This window comes from Alexandromys fortis, unplaced genomic scaffold (genome assembly GCF_014885135.2).
Source record: "Alexandromys fortis isolate MF-2015 unplaced genomic scaffold, M_Fortis_MF-2015_v1.1 scaffold_57, whole genome shotgun sequence".
In the NCBI taxonomy this organism is placed as follows: Eukaryota; Metazoa; Chordata; class Mammalia; order Rodentia; family Cricetidae; genus Alexandromys; species Alexandromys fortis.
Window position 1 is genome coordinate 6731614 of NW_026067941.1, and position 18325 is coordinate 6749938.

The 18325-nt window shown below is 47.0% G+C and overlaps 1 protein-coding gene across 4 annotated transcripts in view; it reads right to left on the minus strand.

The window, feature by feature from the left end:
* The window catches only part of Kiaa1549 (KIAA1549 ortholog), a 125647-nt gene that overhangs the window by 59234 nt on the left and 48088 nt on the right, over positions 1–18325 (minus strand). For all 4 annotated transcript variants that reach the window (XM_050147901.1, XM_050147899.1, XM_050147900.1 and 1 more), the window contains exons 2-6: positions 13814–16513; positions 11384–11472; positions 10250–10427; positions 3687–3814; positions 1040–1223 (exon numbers count right to left, since the gene is read on the minus strand). In XM_050147901.1, coding sequence (XP_050003858.1) covers positions 1040–1223; positions 3687–3814; positions 10250–10427; positions 11384–11472; positions 13814–16513 — 3279 coding nt within the window. The remainder of the gene's footprint in view (positions 1–1039; positions 1224–3686; positions 3815–10249; positions 10428–11383; positions 11473–13813; positions 16514–18325) is intronic.

Here is an 18325-nt window from a genome sequence, read left to right on the forward strand (position 1 = left end):
CTGCTGGGAACTGTCTCTGGTACCCCTGCTTGTCAGTTTAGCGGTATGTGCATGTACTGTACAAAAATCAAAATTGTTGTATACAAATAACTTCATATTTTTGTGGTTTATTAATTTTGGTTTCTCTGTGTAGCCTTGGCTGCCCTGGAACTCGCTCTGTAGATCAGGCTGGCCTAGAACTCACAAAGATCTGCCTGCCTCTGCTTTCTGAGTGCTGCGATTAAAGATGTGTGCCACCACCACCCAGTTTTATGGTTTATTTTTAATCATGTGTGTCTGTGTGCATTTGTGCACATGTAGAGCGTAGGTGCCAACAGAGGCTGGAAGGGGCTGTCATAGCTCCTAGACTATTCAAGAGCACTGTGTACACGCGCTAATCACTAAGTCATGTCTACAGCCCCCAACTTTCATATTTTATACTTTTAAAGTTCACTCTTTCTGGCATCCAGTTTCATGGGTTTGGGAAAATGTATCATTGTGTAAGCATCACCAAGTCAGGACCCAGGACATTTCATTCACTAACACCGTCCACCTCCCCAAACCCACAGTGTGTGTGCACTAGGGTACCTGTGTCAGTGTGTGTGCATGCACTGGAGTACCTGTGTCAGTGAGTGTGCACTGGGGTGCCTGCGTCAGTGAGTGTGTGTGTACTGGAGTACCTGTGTCAGAGTGTGTACACACTGGAGTACCTGTGTCAGAGTGTGTGCACACTGGAGTACCTGTGTCAGTGTGTGTGTACACTGGAGTACCTGTGTCAGTGAGTGTGCACTGACTGTGATCAGTAGGCCATTCTGATGAGAATTTTATGATGGAGACATTATACATGTGAGTGAGCAGGAGCACAGGAAAAATCCTCTCTCCATCCAGATCCCTTTTTACTATGAGCCCCCAAAGCAATCTAGAACAATTGCGTCTCTCTCTCTCTCTCTCTCTCTCTCTCTCTCTCTCTCTCTCTCAAAACAGTTTAAAAGTAGAGATCTACCAAAAAAATACCAGCAGCCCCTTCCCCAGTGCTCCCAAGGAGCCAGAGAGTACTCACGTTCTGCGATCTGCAGCACCGGGTAGCCCAGGTAAAAGCTGAACTCCACGACCGTCAGGTTCCTGAGCAGATCGCTCACCTCCGACCCATTCAGGAAGCCTTGCACGCCTTTAACAGCAAAGATAATGTTCACCGGGCCCCTCCGAGGAGCCACCCGCGAAGAACCAATGGTGACATTCACAATCTGGAAGAGGGAGGTCAGAAAGCACAGCTAGAATAAGCCGTGGGGCTGGGAGCCTGACTGATATCTGCCACGAGTTCTCTGATCAATGCTCTTCACAGAGGTAAAGTGAAAAGATGTTTATTTTTTAATGACGGTGTCTCACTATACTGTCCTTGCCTTAAAGTGGTGGGATTACAGGTGTGTGTCTCCAAGCCTGACCAAAAAGGAGGTAAAATTCTAAAAGAAGAGGCACTGGGCACTGGCTTTCTAAGCTTGTTCCTTTATTTATTTAATTTATTTTGGGGAGACTTTGAACACTGTTTCCTGGAAATGTCTTCTCCACTAAGTGATGAACTGAACGCATGCATTCAATTCCCTCCCCCGCCTCCAGCCCCAAATCCCCCCAAAACAACAGTAAGTCTGAACGAAGGGCGATAAATCCACAACAGCACTGGAAAAAAACCAGAGGTTCTGTCAAATCTCCACAAGATGAAGAAAGGACAGGATGGTGCTGAAATAAACCAGTACCAAGAGAAGCAAGAGCCTAAACACACACAGGCAAAGGCTAAAACGGTCTCGTTCTAACCCCAGGGAGCTGGGGAGGCCCATGGGAGAAAGCTGAAGACCTGAGACCAGACAGAGCAGGAATCAGTCCAGTCAGTTAAGAGGAAGCAAGCCAAGAGTGAACTGAAGTGAACTCGTCTTGCTGAATACACACCCAGGCCAAGGCGGGCAGCATCAGTGCCCTCTCCCCGAACAGCCCAAAGAACTGCTCTCTGAGGAAAGTGAGCCCCTCCCAGAGGAGACTAAAGGCATCGCATGAGTTAAGACCTCCCCACAAGGAGGGTAGGAACAGATAACTCCAAGTACACCAGAGAACACAAGACCCAAAAGAGGAATAAAAAGGGAAAGACACGGAAAACACTCAACAGGGCCCCGTCCCCAGAGGAGGGCCTCCTGAGCCTGACACAGGGCAGGGCCAGTCTGCCTCTTACTCTCTGACCACAAGCTGTACAGTGCTGTAGGCAGAACCCACATTCTGGTATATTCTGATATAGTTCCCCAGTTCCCAGAGCTCAAATGGACTCTCCCATCAGAAGACAGGGCTGACACAGAGGTGGCCTCCTCAAGGGGACAGCCAGGCCAACAGCCATAACTAACCCCATTCTCCCTCCCTCACCACCAACCAATCTACTAACCAATGGCCCTCGAGACACAGAAAAGCAGATGGGCATATAGGACAATACTGCAGAGAAAACAGATATATAGGAAGGACATAGAATAAAACCTTTTAGAAATCCTCCTTAATGTCCTCAGAGACACAGAAGGCAACTTGCTAACAAAGGACGAAATGAAAAAGGAACAAAGAACAATGAAGGGAAATGACTGGTCAGAAATTTCAGTGTGAATGGACACAGCTGAAGACAAAATTAGTGACTCAGAGGACAGACCTTCCAAAATCGGACAGAACAAAAGTTCCTCACCATATGAAGGAAAATAGAGACACAAAAAGAGAATTCAGGAGTGCTAAATCTGGAGTATTCAAATACATTTCAGGAAGGGAACAGAGAATAGGGGGTGCCATACCATAAAACATTAGCAGTTTGATTAGAATATACCCGAAGCCAGTCTGGTGACCAGAGGAATCCTCTGTTTAGACCAGCTATTCTCAACTTGTGGGTCACGGCCCCTTTGGGAGTAAACTACCCTGTTCACAGGGGTCACATATCAGACATTTACGTTATGATCCATAACAGTAGCAAAATGACCGTTCTGAAGTAGCAATGAAATAATTTCATGGTTGGGGGTCACCACACATGAGGAACTGTATTAAAGGGTCACAGCATTAGGGAAGTTGGGAGCCACTTGTTTAGACGGAGATGTGACATCCCTAAGAGCCCCACTGACAGAGGTGGAGCATCTCAGGCAGGAAAGCTGAAATGCCCCAAAGTTCAAAACTTTCAGAGCACTGTCACTAATGTACAAAAAATAAATCAATTCCTATTTTCAGGTTAGAGAAACCAGCTGTGCAAAATATTCCAAATAAATGCAAAAACCCCATCATATGAGCAAATCCAGCACCAAGCCTTTCAGATCTAGGATCTGCAAACTGCTGGGAAAGGGAAGTATACTCACGCATGACCTCGCTGACCAGACAGCTAAGACCATCCCTATGTGGAAACATTACTGAATTTCTTGCAAACAACCAGCTCTTCAGCTCACCCTGTCAGCCACTCTGAAATCTCTACCGTCAAGCTGTAGACTCGATACCTTACCAAAGGTCAGCGCTGGCCCACAGGAGCTGGGTTCCCACCACCAGAGGGCATACCCCTCCCCCATGGAACTTGCACCAGGCTGGCCTTGAACTCACAGAGATCCTCCTGCCTCTGCCTCTGAGAGCTGGGATGAGAGCATGTGGCACCCAGAATGGAGGACGCACTTGGAGGACAGGGCCCTCTGCCCTGCGGTCAGTGGCGCTCTCACCTGCACTGTGAGGTTATACGCCCCCTGGTGCTTCCTCACTTCAAAGAGAGCTGTCATCAGGCCCTTCTCCACGCTCTGGGTGAAGTTGCAGAAGCCGGTATCCACACTCGGAGGCACAAACTGCAGTACTGCAAAGAAAGACAGCGATCAAAGCCCCAAGAACGAGGGGCTGCTTCGAGAGGAGACAGCACTAAACTGACCAAGGCCCCACTATCTGAGATCTAGCACCACTGTGTATGGCTTCTTTTGTTTTTTAAGATTTACTTACTTAAAATATCAGGATTGAACACACACACGACTATCTTAATAAAATGCAGAAGGCTGTACCGAACAGACACTGGGGTATCCTGGCTCTAGGGATCCACAGGCGTAGGAAAAGCTGTGTAACTGGCAGGCCAGTTAGGGATTTCTGGCCTGGAATGAAAACCCTGGTAAGGCCAAAACTCTCTCCACAAATCCTGGTTGCAGTTGCCTCCATCACCCAAACAGATGGTCAGAATTCTTATTTCTTTACTGACAAAAACATGGCCCTGACTATTTGAAAATGAAAGTCTTAATTTCTAAAGTGGAAATCGATGCCAAGAAAATTTTGCTTTCAACAAACTCCCTCAGAGTCAACTTTAATGGAAAAGATAATTATCAATAAGGTAAGATTTTAACATGGCACTGATAGATGGTTGTGAGCTGAATCCCAGTCCTCTGCAGGGGCAGCAAGCTCTTAACTGTTGAGCCATCTCTCTAGGCCCCAGTATTTTTCCTTAAGATCACCTTGTAAAACATCCTTTTTGTTCTTAGTTAACAGAGTAATTGCAGTGAGTGACAGGAGTCTGTTTCTTCTGCATGTTTATGGTTAAACTTTAACATTTCAACACACACACAACGATGTCTCTGTTGCTCAGAAATTCGTTATTTGTGTTGGGAATGTTCAAAATCGTCCCTCTGGCTATTATGAAATATACAGCTGGCGGCTGGAGAGATGGCTCAGGAGTTAGGAGCATCAGTTGCTCTTCCAGAGAACCCAGTTGTAATTCCCAGAATCCACACAGCAGCTCACGAACATCTAACTCCAGTTTTGGGGAATCCAATGCCCCCTTCTGGCCTCTGAGGGCACTGTATACACATGGTGCAGAGACTCATGCACAGACTTAAAATGAAGGTTATTTAAAATTAAGGATACAGCTAATGGTTGTCGAGCACATTTCTGCTATGACATCACAGACACAAGGTCACTCCTGCCCAGCTGCACGCAAGGGAGGGGGGTGTTAGCATCTCACACTCTATCCTTCTTCCCCATACTGTCTGGAAATCACTTGCACACCAGCTTCCAGATCCGCTTCTACAAGGTAAAACAAATGTGTGGTATGGGGCTTTTTGTTTCTGACAGTTCACTTAGTATAGCAACTCCCAGTTCCATCCATGCAAACTGAAGGATTTTGCTCTTAGTGGCGGAATGCTATTCCATTACGTACATACGCCACATTTCTTCATCTATTCATCTGTCAATGAACACATGGGTTGATTGCCTATCTTCCTTTCTGTAAATACAGGAGCAAAAAGACACAGTGGAGCTCTTTCTCCAATATACTACCTTCAGTGTGTGTGTCAATGGGCCATACAGTAAACTTCTAGCTTTTTATAATGTCTGTATAATCAACATTACATGATCGGGGTGAAAGTAAGACAATCTAAGCTATAAAGCAAGACCTTGTCTTCAAAAACAAAACAAAAAAAGTGAACACTAGAGAGATAGCCCAGCAGTCAACACAAAGTCTTACTGCTCTTGCAGAGGACCTGGGTTCAAGTCCCAGAACCCAACAGCAGGTGGCTCACAACATCCTGTAACTCCAGATCCAGGGGATCTGATGCCCTCTGGCCATTGCGGTGCACATAAACTCATTGCAAACATACACACAGAATAAAATCAAATACATAAATAAACAAATCAGGGCCAGTCAGATGGCTCAATGGGTAAAAGCACTTTCCATCAACCCTGATGACCTGAGTTTGATCTCAGGAAACCACACGGTAACAGAATCTACTCCCACAAATCTCCATGTGCATGTGCACACACATACTTAAACAAAGCCTAGCATTTGTGAACTCACCTTCCTCTGTGACCTCATCAGCACAGGCTAATACTGTCTTTTGGTTAAGCTCTTCTCTGGTAAGAGCGTAGATCTCAGTTTTGTTTTGTTTTGTTCCAAGACAGGATTTCTCTATATAAGCACCCTGGCTGCCCTGGAACTCAACCTGCCTCTGCCTCCCTAGTGCTGGGATTAAAAGCATGTGCCACCACTGCCTGGTTCATAGTTTTGATGTACATTTCCCTGATTAGCAGTGTGTAGTAAGAGCTGTGGGCCTCTTCCCACAGCCCAGCTCCTGGCCACCTGGCTAGCTTATACCCCCGAAGTAACAACACACAAACTGTATTCATATAAACACTGCTTGGCCCATTTCTATTAATGTGTGTCGCACCACGAGGTGCACTTACCAGGAAGATTCTAGCCTAAGTCCATCCTGGGTCAGAGCTTCATCATGTCTGCCGGGGAGAGGGGGCATGGCGTCTGAGCTCACTTCCTCTTCCTCCCAGCATTCTGTTCTGTTTACTCCACCCACCTATGTTCTAACTTATCAGGGCTAAGCAGTTTCTTTATTAATTAACCAATGACCTTCCTCCATCAGTAGTGCTAGGCTTTTTTTTCCCTATTTTATTGGCCATTTGCATATCCTGCTTTGAAAAATGTTTATTCTGGCCATTTCCCACTGAGTGTAGAAGGGGTACATCATCTATACACATGCACATGGATACCAGAGGCCAACGTCAGGTGTCCTTTTCAATTGTTCTACACTGTATTCTTGAGACTTGGTCTCTCACTGAATCTGGACCTTGCTGATTTAACCAGACTGGTTAGCGAGCCCCACGGATGCTCCTTTACCAGTCTTCCAGGTGCTGGCGTCACAGGGCTTTCTACGCAGCTTCCCCATTAGTGCTGAGGGTCAAACTCGGGTCTTCATGTCTTCATGCCTGCACGGCAGGCTCTTTACAACTAACGCCATCTGCTCAACCTGCCAGCTTTAAATTAGATTACTTAAGGGGTTTGCTGCTCGGTGGTTTGATTTCCCTGCGGATTCTGGAAATGGATACCTTGTATTCTCTCCATTCTGGTCACTGTTCCTGCTGCAGTACAGAAGACTTACTAATGTGAACCTATTTGTCAGTTTTTGCTTTGAATACCTCTATTTTTGTGGTCATATCCTCTCCCCTCCAAAAAATATCCTAAAAACATTTCTTCAGCGTCTCCTATCAGTTTTACAGTTTAAGATCTTACATTTTGGTCTCAATTTTAAGGACATTTTTTTTTTTTAGTATGGGGGTGGGCCTAGTTTTTTTCTCCTCCATAAAGACACCCAGTTTCCCAGTACGGTTTCCTAAAGACGCTATACTTCCTCCAATATATGTTCTTGTTGTTTCTGTCAAAACTCTGCCTGTTTCTGCGCTTTCTGTTTTGTTGGTCTCCATGTCTGCTCTTCGGCAACGCCATGACAGTTTGGTTATTATCGCTTTGTAATATAGTTTGAGATCTCTTACTATGACTCCAGCGTTCCTTTTGTTCTCTTTGGGGGTTTGGTTTGGTTTTGGTTTGGTTTCCATTCAAATTGCAGAAGTCCTCCCACTTCTACCCATGAGGAATGCCACCAGCCCTCCCCCCATACCCATGAGGCCTGTCCTTAGCCCTCCCTCCCTCTTGTACCTGTGAGGAATGTCACTAGTACTCTCAGAGGAACTGCAACGAATCTACAGATCACTTGGTAGTATAGACATTTTTCTTTTACATTTTCTTCTTTTACTTCTTTTCCAGGTAATCCATCAATATATTTTTCCCTACGATCTACTGTTAGAAGTTACTGTGTTCCCTTAAAGGTATCACGCTGTCTTGTTCTTTCGTCTACCTTGTGTCTCTATATTAATATTTGCATGCCTGCTGGATTCACTGCCTCTATCATTTTAAAAATATGCCTTATTTTTAATATGTGCAAATAGTGTGCAGGTGTCTGTGGAGGCCGGAAGAGGGCATTAGATACCTCGGAGCTGGAGCATAGTAGACACGAGCCACACATTTGCTGGGAACCAAATTCAGGTTCTCTGGAAGAGCAGTGGCCACTCAACTGCGAGCCATCTCTCCAGCACGACCTCTGTCACCTTTATGGGATGGTTTCTTCCTGGGCCCTACAGTGCCAGCTGGAACATGCTGCTCTGCTCCCAGGCAGTGTCTGCCAAACTCCTGCACCTACAGTCAACATAGGCTGCGTCCCCAAGTGTCCTAATGACCTCGGCTGCAGAGGCAATGAGACTGTAGCACTAACTGTAGGGTGCACGTCAGTTTCCACACCCCACTGGGTCGAGGTGGGTGTGCCCCAACATTCCCGATAATAAGGCAGGGTGACTCTCAAGGTCTGAGGGAGGCGGGAAGCTCTGGTGGGATGAGGGTTAAAAATTGGATTTACTTTGAGGGAGTCTCTGGGGGCGAAGCTGTTTGAGGTGTTGCTACAAGTGTTTCCCAGGGTCACAAAGCAGGATTCTGCTCTGCAGAGACTCGGTGGGCCGAGTTCCTGAGATGGGCTCCTCAACTACTTATTGAGGGTGATGCGGACTGGTTGCTTCCTGGAGCCAAGGATGAATTATATTACTTCTAAGTTTCACCTCAGAGAAATATAGAAAGCCAACATTTGGTCAGGCGGTGGTAGCAAACGCCTTTAATCCTAGCACTTGGAAGGCAGAGGCAGGTGGACCTCAGTGAATTCAAGGCTAGCCTGGTCTACCAAGTAAGTTCCACGACAGCCAGGACTGTTAGACAGAGAAACCCTGTCTCCAAAACCAAAAAACAAACAAACAAAAAACCAAAATAGCAAAAGCCAACTTTTTTTTTTTAACACATAAACACATGTGGCGTGAAAGTGAATGGCGAGCCTTTGGGCTCAGTGACTCAGGAGGCTAAGACAGAAAAGCCACTGGGAACCAGGAGTTCAAGTCTAGTTAAAAATCTACACATTAGAAGATGTAACTTATAAACAATTCAAATATATAATATTTATTACAGATGGATTACTAAGTACATGGAGACAAGATAAAACGACATTTGGCATCACATAAAAACATTTTTTTGTGTGTTTAGCTTTTGAGACAGGGTTTCTCTGTAACCACCCTGGCTGTCCTGGAACTCACTTTGTAGACCAGACTGGCCTCCAACTCACAGAGATCCGTCTGCCTCTGACTTCTAAGTTCGCGGATTAAAGGCATGTGCTACCACCACCCAACTCCTTAAAACATTCTTGCATCTTCAGAAAAGTTTTACCAATTTTGCTTGAAAACTGGTAAAGAAAAAAAATCTTGATTATTTTTTAAGCTTATTAATAAACGTGTGTGAACTTCATGCTGTGTATTCTGCTTTCACACATGACTGAAAGAGCCCATAGTAAAAGGTTAAATAAAGCAGTAAGCGATTACTGTTAACTTTAGGGGTGATGATATGGACAGATGTGCGTCTGGCTTGAATAGTCCTCTTGTAGAGGTACAGGCTGAAACACGAGAGTGAAATTTTATGGTCTTTTAGGATTTACTATAAAATAATGTAAGGAGAAGTGAATGGGAGCAAAGGTAATAAAAGTTTGGCTAAGAATTGAAAACTGTTCTGATTGGGGAGACGGTTCAGTCAATAAGGCGCCATGCCTCACAAACATGAGGATTTGAGATCCATCCCCAGAACCCACATGAAAAAAAAGCCAGCCACGGTGATGCTTGTTATCACAGCGCCAGGGTGGCTGAGCCCGACAGATCCCCAGCTGGAGAGTTCCGGCCAGTGAGAAACCCTGTCTCAGCAGACAGGGTGGGCAGCACCATGCAATAGCTCCTAAGTCACACTCTGGTTCCTCGTGCCTATGCACACATACACACGTACACACTCACGCACACACTCACGCACACACCTTTAGACACGTGTACTCGCTTACACACGCACACACATGAAAACAAAAAGGAACTAAAAGTTCCGTATAATGGCACGTGTGAATTCATTAAACCGTTTTCTGTACCTTTGTATGTGTTTGGTTTTTTTCATAAACGCAAAGCTGTTGTCGGCCCAGGTGCAATAGCCCATGGATGACATCATAGCTACTCAGATTGGCTTAAAGCCAGAAGCACGAGTCCAATAAATTAATGGATATTCTTAAAACAATACCCAATTTAAAAATTATCTAATATTTTGTTTTATGTGCATCGGTGATTTGCCCTCATGTGTCTATGTACTACATGTGTGCCCCTTCCTCAGTTTTTACATTTACTGTATGTGTGTGTGCGTGCACGGGCGCACATGCAAGTAGAGATCAAAGTACAACCTACAGGAGTCGGTTCCCTCCTTCCGACCATGTGGGTTCAAGAGATCACATTCAGGTCTTCCTTCATCCGCTGAGCCATCTCACCGGGACAGAACCCCCAATTTTAAGTAGATATATAATTAAAATAAATTCTACACACAAACCCAAGCATCTATATTCAGTTGTCTCACCTGTTTGAACTTGGAACCTGGGCTCTGGCACGAGGAAAGACGGCTTCACAGACAGGATTAAAGGAGTTTGGTCGCGCACAAGTTTGCTATTGATGAGGACATTAATGACTGATATTGCCGTGTAAATAAAAGGACCCGATGTTACCAGAAAAGTGAAGTCTGTGAACAGTTCATAGACCTAGAGAAATAGAAGAGTTTAAAAAGACAGTTCAAACGAAAAGAAAACTGTTGGAGAGAAAAAAATTATATATATATATCTATATATATATATCTCAGTATCATTATTATATATATATCTCAGTATCAGCAGCTTAACTGGGAGGATAAACGCTTCGAAGATAGGCAAGATTTTATTTTACACATTCCTTTTACCTTTGCCCAACTCTCACGAAAACAGCACAGAAGTACATGAGCGGCAAGAGAGGGCAGACACCCAGTAACATGGGCTGAAAGGTGAGTTGTGGAAAAACCAAGACTTCGGTCATGTCTACGCCACACAAAAAGAAGCAGTTGTTTCCTAGAGCCTCACTGTTTAAACAACACAGTGACGGCCACTTGAGCGGCTTTGAAGTTTATGGTGGCCACAGTAAAAGTAGAGGGATGGGGGAAGCTACATTCTGGGGTGTGGTCGATACCAGAGTTAGTGATACAGTCTGTGCCCTCTATCTGCTGCAGGTCTGAGCTCCAGCACGCAGCCCGCACCCACCGCGCATCTTATTAATTCAGGCCGGGCCCATTTCACAAGCTCCATGGCCAGCATGGCTCACGGTCACGGCTCTGGTTAGCCAGAGGGAGGACTAGTAGACCACGGCTTTCTGTAAGGCTCACATGGGTGGATGCAATGCAAAGTGTGGAAATCCATCTCAGTCACACTAAATACACAGAAAGACACAAATGGACTCGCTCTGAAACCTAACCTAAGCCCAACTCATTTCATTAAAGTAACAGGGACAGCAAGACTTGTAAGGTCGCCCCAAACTATGCTGCCGCTGGTCTGGGAGTGGAGAAGCTGAGGAAACTGTATGCCTGGAGAGGAGTGAGAGAGAGAATTCAAAGACAGAGCCCACGGCACTTACCCACACCCTACGAGACCCCACAAGCATGTCAGACCTGGCTCCCAGGCTCGGGGCTCACCTTCAGCTCCACCGCACGGTTGAAGTGAATCCTCAACACTTCTTTGATTGATGTAATGATATACTCCTGCACAGCTCGCCTGGCCAGCACTAGAAACGAGAGTCAACCAGCAGATGCATTTTAGTGCTACTAGGAAGCATGAAGCTGTCACTTCAGGAAGCCACAGCTGAGACGAAGCATGCTAGCGGCTTGTTTTGAAACATAAGGCCCAGACTAGGACAGAGTAGTAATGTCTACCTGAAGTATTACAGGAAACAGAAAAACCACGCACAGCGTCAGCCTGACACGCTGAGAAGGTTGGTGGGCAGGACGGGAGGGCAGCAACTGTGGCCCACTCAGGAGACAGGAGCTTCCACTTCCCTCTTCCTTCTCAACAAGTAATACAATTCCTCCAGCTATGCACCCAACGGCAAAGGTTGAGGCTTTAAAAGCTCTCAGAAGTAATATTTTTAAAATCATTAAGTTGCTAACAACTAGCGATACCGTCCTCCACAGGAGGAGGACGGCTGCACCGAGCGTTCCAAGCAGCTGCTGGGGAGTGCTAACCACTACTGATGGGAGCGAATTTCTTGATAATGTCCACCTAGTAACATTTTATACGGGAAATAAAGTAGTTTTCATTCCAAAGTCTATTTCTTTCTATTCGTTTTTCACACAAAAGTCCAATTTGAAAATCTGAACCAGGGCTGCAGAGCTGACTCTGTGGTTTGGAGTGCACACTCGAGGAGGACCCAGGCTGATCCCCAGCACCTACATCAGGCAGCTCACCATCTCCAAGGCTGCAGTTTAAATCCATCTCCTGGCCTCCACAGATACCTGCAAACACACACACCTCTAAAATAATAAATATAAATCTGTGACAGCAAGTATGCCTGTCTGCCAGTAAACCTTCCCTTCTATCCCATAATGCTTTTCCTTCCCCCTCCATTCTATATGCAGAATTATATCTAGTGTTGTTATTCTTATTTTGATTTTATTCATGTACATGTGTGTCTGTGGATTGCATATAGGTGCAGGTGATTGTGGAGAATGGTAGAAGCTGGTCAGATCCCCTGGAGTTAGAATTACAGGCAGTTGTGGGGCATCCGTCACGGGTGCTGGGGCTCAAACTCTGGTCCTCTGCAAGAGCAGCACACTCTTTTAACCACCAAGCCATCTCTCTAGTTCCGCTCTTCAATTGTTTTCATTATCCTATCTTAGATTATTAAAACTTGAGACAGAACCAACCCTCATTTGTTCATTATAAAAACAAATGCTTAAGCTGAGTTGTTTCTCTAGTAACTCAGAGGCTCGTGGTGAGAAGGCGGGGGGGGGGCGTCACCTGCTCAGTTCTTTAGTGCCCAAACCATTACAACAAATCCACGGCCCCTGTCTGCCTGCCTCGGCTGATCCCACCAACAGCCAGCTGGCATGGCCTGCCGGGCTCTGGGTGGCCAAGACTGTGCCATGAATGACACACTGGAAAACGAAATGAGTAGGAAGGGAAAGAGGGAGGGGGAGGGAAGCAGGAGGAGCCAAACTCAGGGAGAGTGAGGCAGAACTACTCAATAGAGACAGGAGGTACATGCTACAAGTAGCCCCGTGTAGCTAAGGGAACCACTCAGGATAGCTACGTGCTGCTCAAGGGCCCCACTGCCTGCCACACAATTACCACCTTCTCTGGCTAAACTGAGGAAGTCAGGACACCGCCACCTTAGACATGGGGGACCTGAGTCTGGGAAACAGGATCCATCCATGAATCATACACATTGTTTCCTGGTTCTCTACGGTTTCTCCAAGGCCAAGAGAAGAGAGGTCGGCTTCCCAGCATCTCCCTCCGAGCCATCAACACCCTTCACGTGATTCTGCAATACTATTATGGAGCTCCACAAAAAAAAAAAAAAAAAAAAAAAAAAAAAAAAAAAAAAAAAAANAAAAAAAAAAAAAAAAAAAAAAAAAAAAAAAAAAAAAAAAAAAAAAACACTTTGCCTAGACTCTCTCCCTAGCAGACAGCTGCTACCAATAAGAGAAAGGCTGATATTAAAAATTAAACAAGAATGTGTTTTGCTTCATGACATTTATGAATATGCTGGGCATTGAGTTCCAAAGCCAAAGAAGTTCCACAGCCCACTAAAATTTTTATTGTTCTTATGGTAGTTACTAATACTCAATGCTGTGCAGCTATTTCCTAGCTGTTATGTATTTTACACATTTCAATCCTTACAGTAACCTAAGGAGCCCACGGTCCTTGTTTGACACTCGGGAAAGTAGATCAAGAGACGAAGGGACTGGATGGCTAGCAGGAAGCCGGCCGAGGAAGAGGCCGGCTACCCGCAGGTCATGTGAGACCGACACCTACTCTCACAACACGATGGTGTCTCATAAACACTGCACACAAACACCTTAGAGAGGTCCCCTACCTCAGAGAGGTGACTGGAAGCAGGGCCTTACCAGTTGTGATCAAATAGGCATCGGGAACTGTAATATCACACACATATGGCGGCTTGGCTGTGGCCAGTGCTGGTGTACCAACTGTGGCTTCGAGCGTGGAGGTGGTCACAGGACCGAGGGAGGGCTGGGGAGGGGGCGCACTGTTCCCCGGAGGGTTCTGACTCATAGGCTCGCTGTTCAGAGCAGAGTCCACGGTATCACCAGGGGCAGTGCTGATGGGGGGCATGCTTGGTTCCGGGGAGGTACTTGGTTCTGGGGAGGTATTGGGTGGTAAATCTGTGGGTGTCGATGATGAGCCCATGACTGGCTTTGTGGGCAGAGGTGAAGGGTTGACTTCAGGAGCAAGCGATGGGGTGGTTGGCGGGTATACGCTAGAGGCTGACTCTGTGCTGGCCGGAATGGCACTGGAGGATATGGGTGAGACAGATGTGTGATGGTCTGTCATGCCCACACTGCCGTCAGAAGGCGTCAGCGTCGAGAATGGAGATGACTCGGTTAAAATGGGTGTCAAATGGAAACCAGCTGGCAGGGATGAGAGGTGAGTCCCAGCAGTTGAGATGCCAAGGGGGGTCTCGGAGCTGGAGGGCACCAGTGTGCTGACTGAGGATTCATGGGGAATGAGTGAAAATTCAGAGACAGAGGTAGCTTCAGAGAAAGTGGAGGCGAGATGAGCGTCGGACTGGACCAGGGAAACTCTCCACGCTTCGGCGAACTTGAGAGAATCAGAGGGGGAGCTTGAAAGCGGGGGCATTTCGGAGTGCCTAGGAAAGAGAGTGGCTGTCTTCACGAGGAGGTCTGAACTGGACCAAGGTTGAGATGGCTCTAGACTCGTGGGGTTAGAAACAAAAAGCTGAGGGGACTGTAAACTGATAAAGCTGGACAATGAAAATGTCTCGGCTGTGGTGGGGAAAGGCTGAGAAAGGAAGGTTGATGGGTCACTTGACGTCAAGGATGGAAAAGCAAGCACATCTGACCGTGAAGGGGCCGGAGTGCTGAAGCCCACGACTGGAGTTGAGGAAAAGCTGGATGTGGAATCCAAAAGACTTCCAGACTCGAGTTCCAAAAAGCTGGTCGGTTCGAGATCAGCAGAAACTTTAGACTCTACTGAGGAGACGGAACTGGAGGAGGTGCGAAGGCTTAGGTGTCCAGCTGGGAGGGATGGCGTGCTTTGAGCTGCTGTCAAAGAGAAAGATGAGTCAAAAGGGACGCTGGGGATGACTGAGGACGACAGATGGGTCACACTGGATGGCGTCGCTAGCTCGTTGGTGACGGAGAGGCCAAAAGCGGAATCAAGTGAGCTTGGTGTGGAGAGGGGGCCGTGGGAAGAGTACACCTGGGTGGTGACGATGCTGCTCATATCCACCTCAGGTGACATATCCACGCGGACTTCCCAGAACCCCACGGAGCTGGAAGGAAGGGGGACGGCAGGTCTGGAAGAGGAAAGAGTATCAAATTCTTGAAGATCTTCAAGTTCAGAGAGGTCTGTGCCCATGCTGCTCGACGGAGAGAGACGGCTCACTTCCACCGAGGCCGTAGACAGAGCCTCAAGCCCGTCCCCTGATCCCATGTCCTTCTCCGTGAGGCTCCTGGCCAGAGCTTGCTGAGGTGATGGGACAGCACAGGACACACACCAGGTATGTGGTCTCAAGGATGCCTCAGGGTTGAGGACATGGGGCTGGTCAGTAAAGCTGGGGACCGTGGAGCTGCGCGGTGGTTCTGAGGTTTCCCCGGCCCTGCTAGAGAGGAAGGGGTTATCCGAAATGCCGGCTGACTGGGTAGCAAGAGACACAGATGACAGCGGGGCTGAGAATAACGCAGAAGGTGGGCCGATAAAAACAGGGTCTGTAGCTGACATGGTTGCACTGGGGAGTGTTCTTAGAGAGATGGCTTCCTCTAGATGTTTATTCCAAGCAGTGGTCCCATTAGGGTATCTGTCTGTGCTTGTGGCCAGGACACCCAGAAGAGGCTGTGTCGCCTCCCACAGGGGAACAGATGGCTGCTGAGTCACGCCACCGCCGAACGGCTGAGACACTGAAATCCAGGAGCTGGAAAGGAGGTCTTCTGCGCCCTCGGTTATGGAAGCTACAATCTCTGGCAAAGCCTTGCTCGATAACTGGCTGTGAACTTCCGTAGGATGAAGCACCAAACTCCTGCTAGGAGTTGGAATGATGCCCTCAGATGTGAGAAAAGCTGACCAGGAAGAGCTGAAATCACTGGCGGACTCAATGTGCGCAGTTGCCCGTTGCACTGTGTTCTGACATGCGGATAGCATTTCATCCTGCAAAGAAATCCTGGGTAGCGATGGAGTCATCCCAGGCTCTGGCATTTCCCGGGGTGGCTCCAGTGGGCTCGGTGTGACAGACTGCGTTGGGGAAAGCACCCGTGAAGAGGTCCAGGGATCATCTGGCAGAAAGTTATCCATCTCATCATCATCAACCGCCACCTCGTTACTCGGCACGAATCCATAATGTGCCCCAAAGACGTTGTGCTCTGTTGTACTTTGAGTCTGATGTCTGTGATTTAAAAAGGCTGTATCAAAAGTGGGAGCAGATGCAGAGGGTAGGGCAAGGGCAGGGATGCTTGGCTGGGACCCTGGAGTCTCTGGTAAGGCCACATGTGCAGCGCTGGGCATGATGCTTGTCTCCGGCAGGAGCTCCTCGAGACTTAAAGAAGGGTTGTGCTGTTCCAGGGAGAGCTCATCTAGCAAGAGAAGCAAAGTTGAGTTAGCAGCCATTCAAAGAGTCAGAGTGTGAACACCTCACTTCGGATGTAAAGAACCACTCATCCAGAAAATACCCATTCACTAGGGCTGGAGAGGTGGCTTGGTGGTTAAGAGCACTGGCTGCTCTTGCATTCTGTTTCCAGCATATGTGGCAACTGACAACCTTCTGTAACCCCAGCTCCTGGAGATCCAGCACCCTCTTCTCGTCTCTGCAGATACCAGACACGTAAAATAATGCAAAGAAAAATTCATACACATAAAATAAAAATACATATAAAAATATCCATTCATTATTAATAGCCACAATTTGTAGAAATTCTAGTTGGAAGCTAGACAGTGCCAAAAGCGGTACTGCGGTAATCTACACAGAGTCACGCACCGGAGCACTTCCTTCACTTAAGTCTGCATGTGTGGACACACACCCACGAACCTGAGCACTTCCTTAAGTCTGCAAGTGTGGCCACACACCCACGAACCTGAGCACTTCCTTCACTTAAGTCTGCATGTGTGGATACACACCCATGCACCTGAGCACTTCCTTAAGTCTGCATGTGTGGACACACACCCACGCACCTGAGCACTTCCTTAAGTCTGCATGTGTGGACACACACCCACGCACCTTACTTCATACAATCATATGCACAAAGCCATCTGCCCCAAACGTGTGTGAAATGGTGCAGATAATCTTTAATCCATTCTATTTTATGAGTGGCATCTTAGTAAGGGGGGAAATGTGGATACACACGTGCAGGCAAGAGAGCATGCAAACATGAGAGTGCATCAGGGTGGTGTAGCCCAAGATCAGAAATTGCCTGCCAATCATCGGGAGCCGGGAGTAGATTCTTATTCACAGCCTTCAGAGACAATCAACTGTGCCATCTGAGAAGCTGACCTTGGATTTCCACACTCCAGAAAGGAGATAGCAAATTTCTATCCTTTACGCCCCAAAGGAAACTGTCTACCGCAACTCGGACTCTTTGTAGCAATCATGTAAAACATGTCCCCAGGTTTAGAACCTACATCATTTCTATGGTCCTAGTAAACTGCTTAGGACAGAGAAGACAGGCCAGGTCTTCACTGTCTGTCAGATAGTAACATCCGTTTTCCTTGGGCTAGGCATGGGGATCACACGCATGTCACCCTGGTCACTAGGGCGCCTGTGGCAAGGGGATCACTTGAACTAATCAATTTGAAAGCAGCCTAGCAACATAGTGAGATCATCTTTTGTTTGTTTGTTTGTTTGTTTGTTTTTCGAGACAGGATTTCTCTGTGAAACAGTCCTAGCTGTCCTGTAACTAGCTCTTGTAGATCAGGCTGGCCTCAAACTCAGAGATCCACCGGCCTCTGCCTCCTGAGTGCTGGGATTAAAGGTGTGCACCACCTACTGCCCAGCATGAGACCGTTTCTTAAAAGGAAAACACACAAAAAATGTGGTCAGAAAAGCACACTGTTACACCACATAGCAAACACTTCCCTCAGCTACAGATCAAATAAATGTGAGCACAAAAATAAAAATTATGAAACACACAGGGAAATAAAGTGCCATTAAAAGGCCGAGAGGGAAGCCAGGCATGGGAGCCCACACCTTCAACACCAGTGGCCAGGAGGCAGAGCCAGGATAGATCTCTGTGTTCAAGGACAGCCTGCTCTACATGGTAACTTCCAGGACACCCAGACCTACATAGTAAGATCCTGCCTCAAAAATCAGACAAACAAATAAAAAAGACTGAGAAAACACCCAAAGACAAGGAAAATCACAAGCAGAGCCAGAAAAGAAAGATGATTGGCAG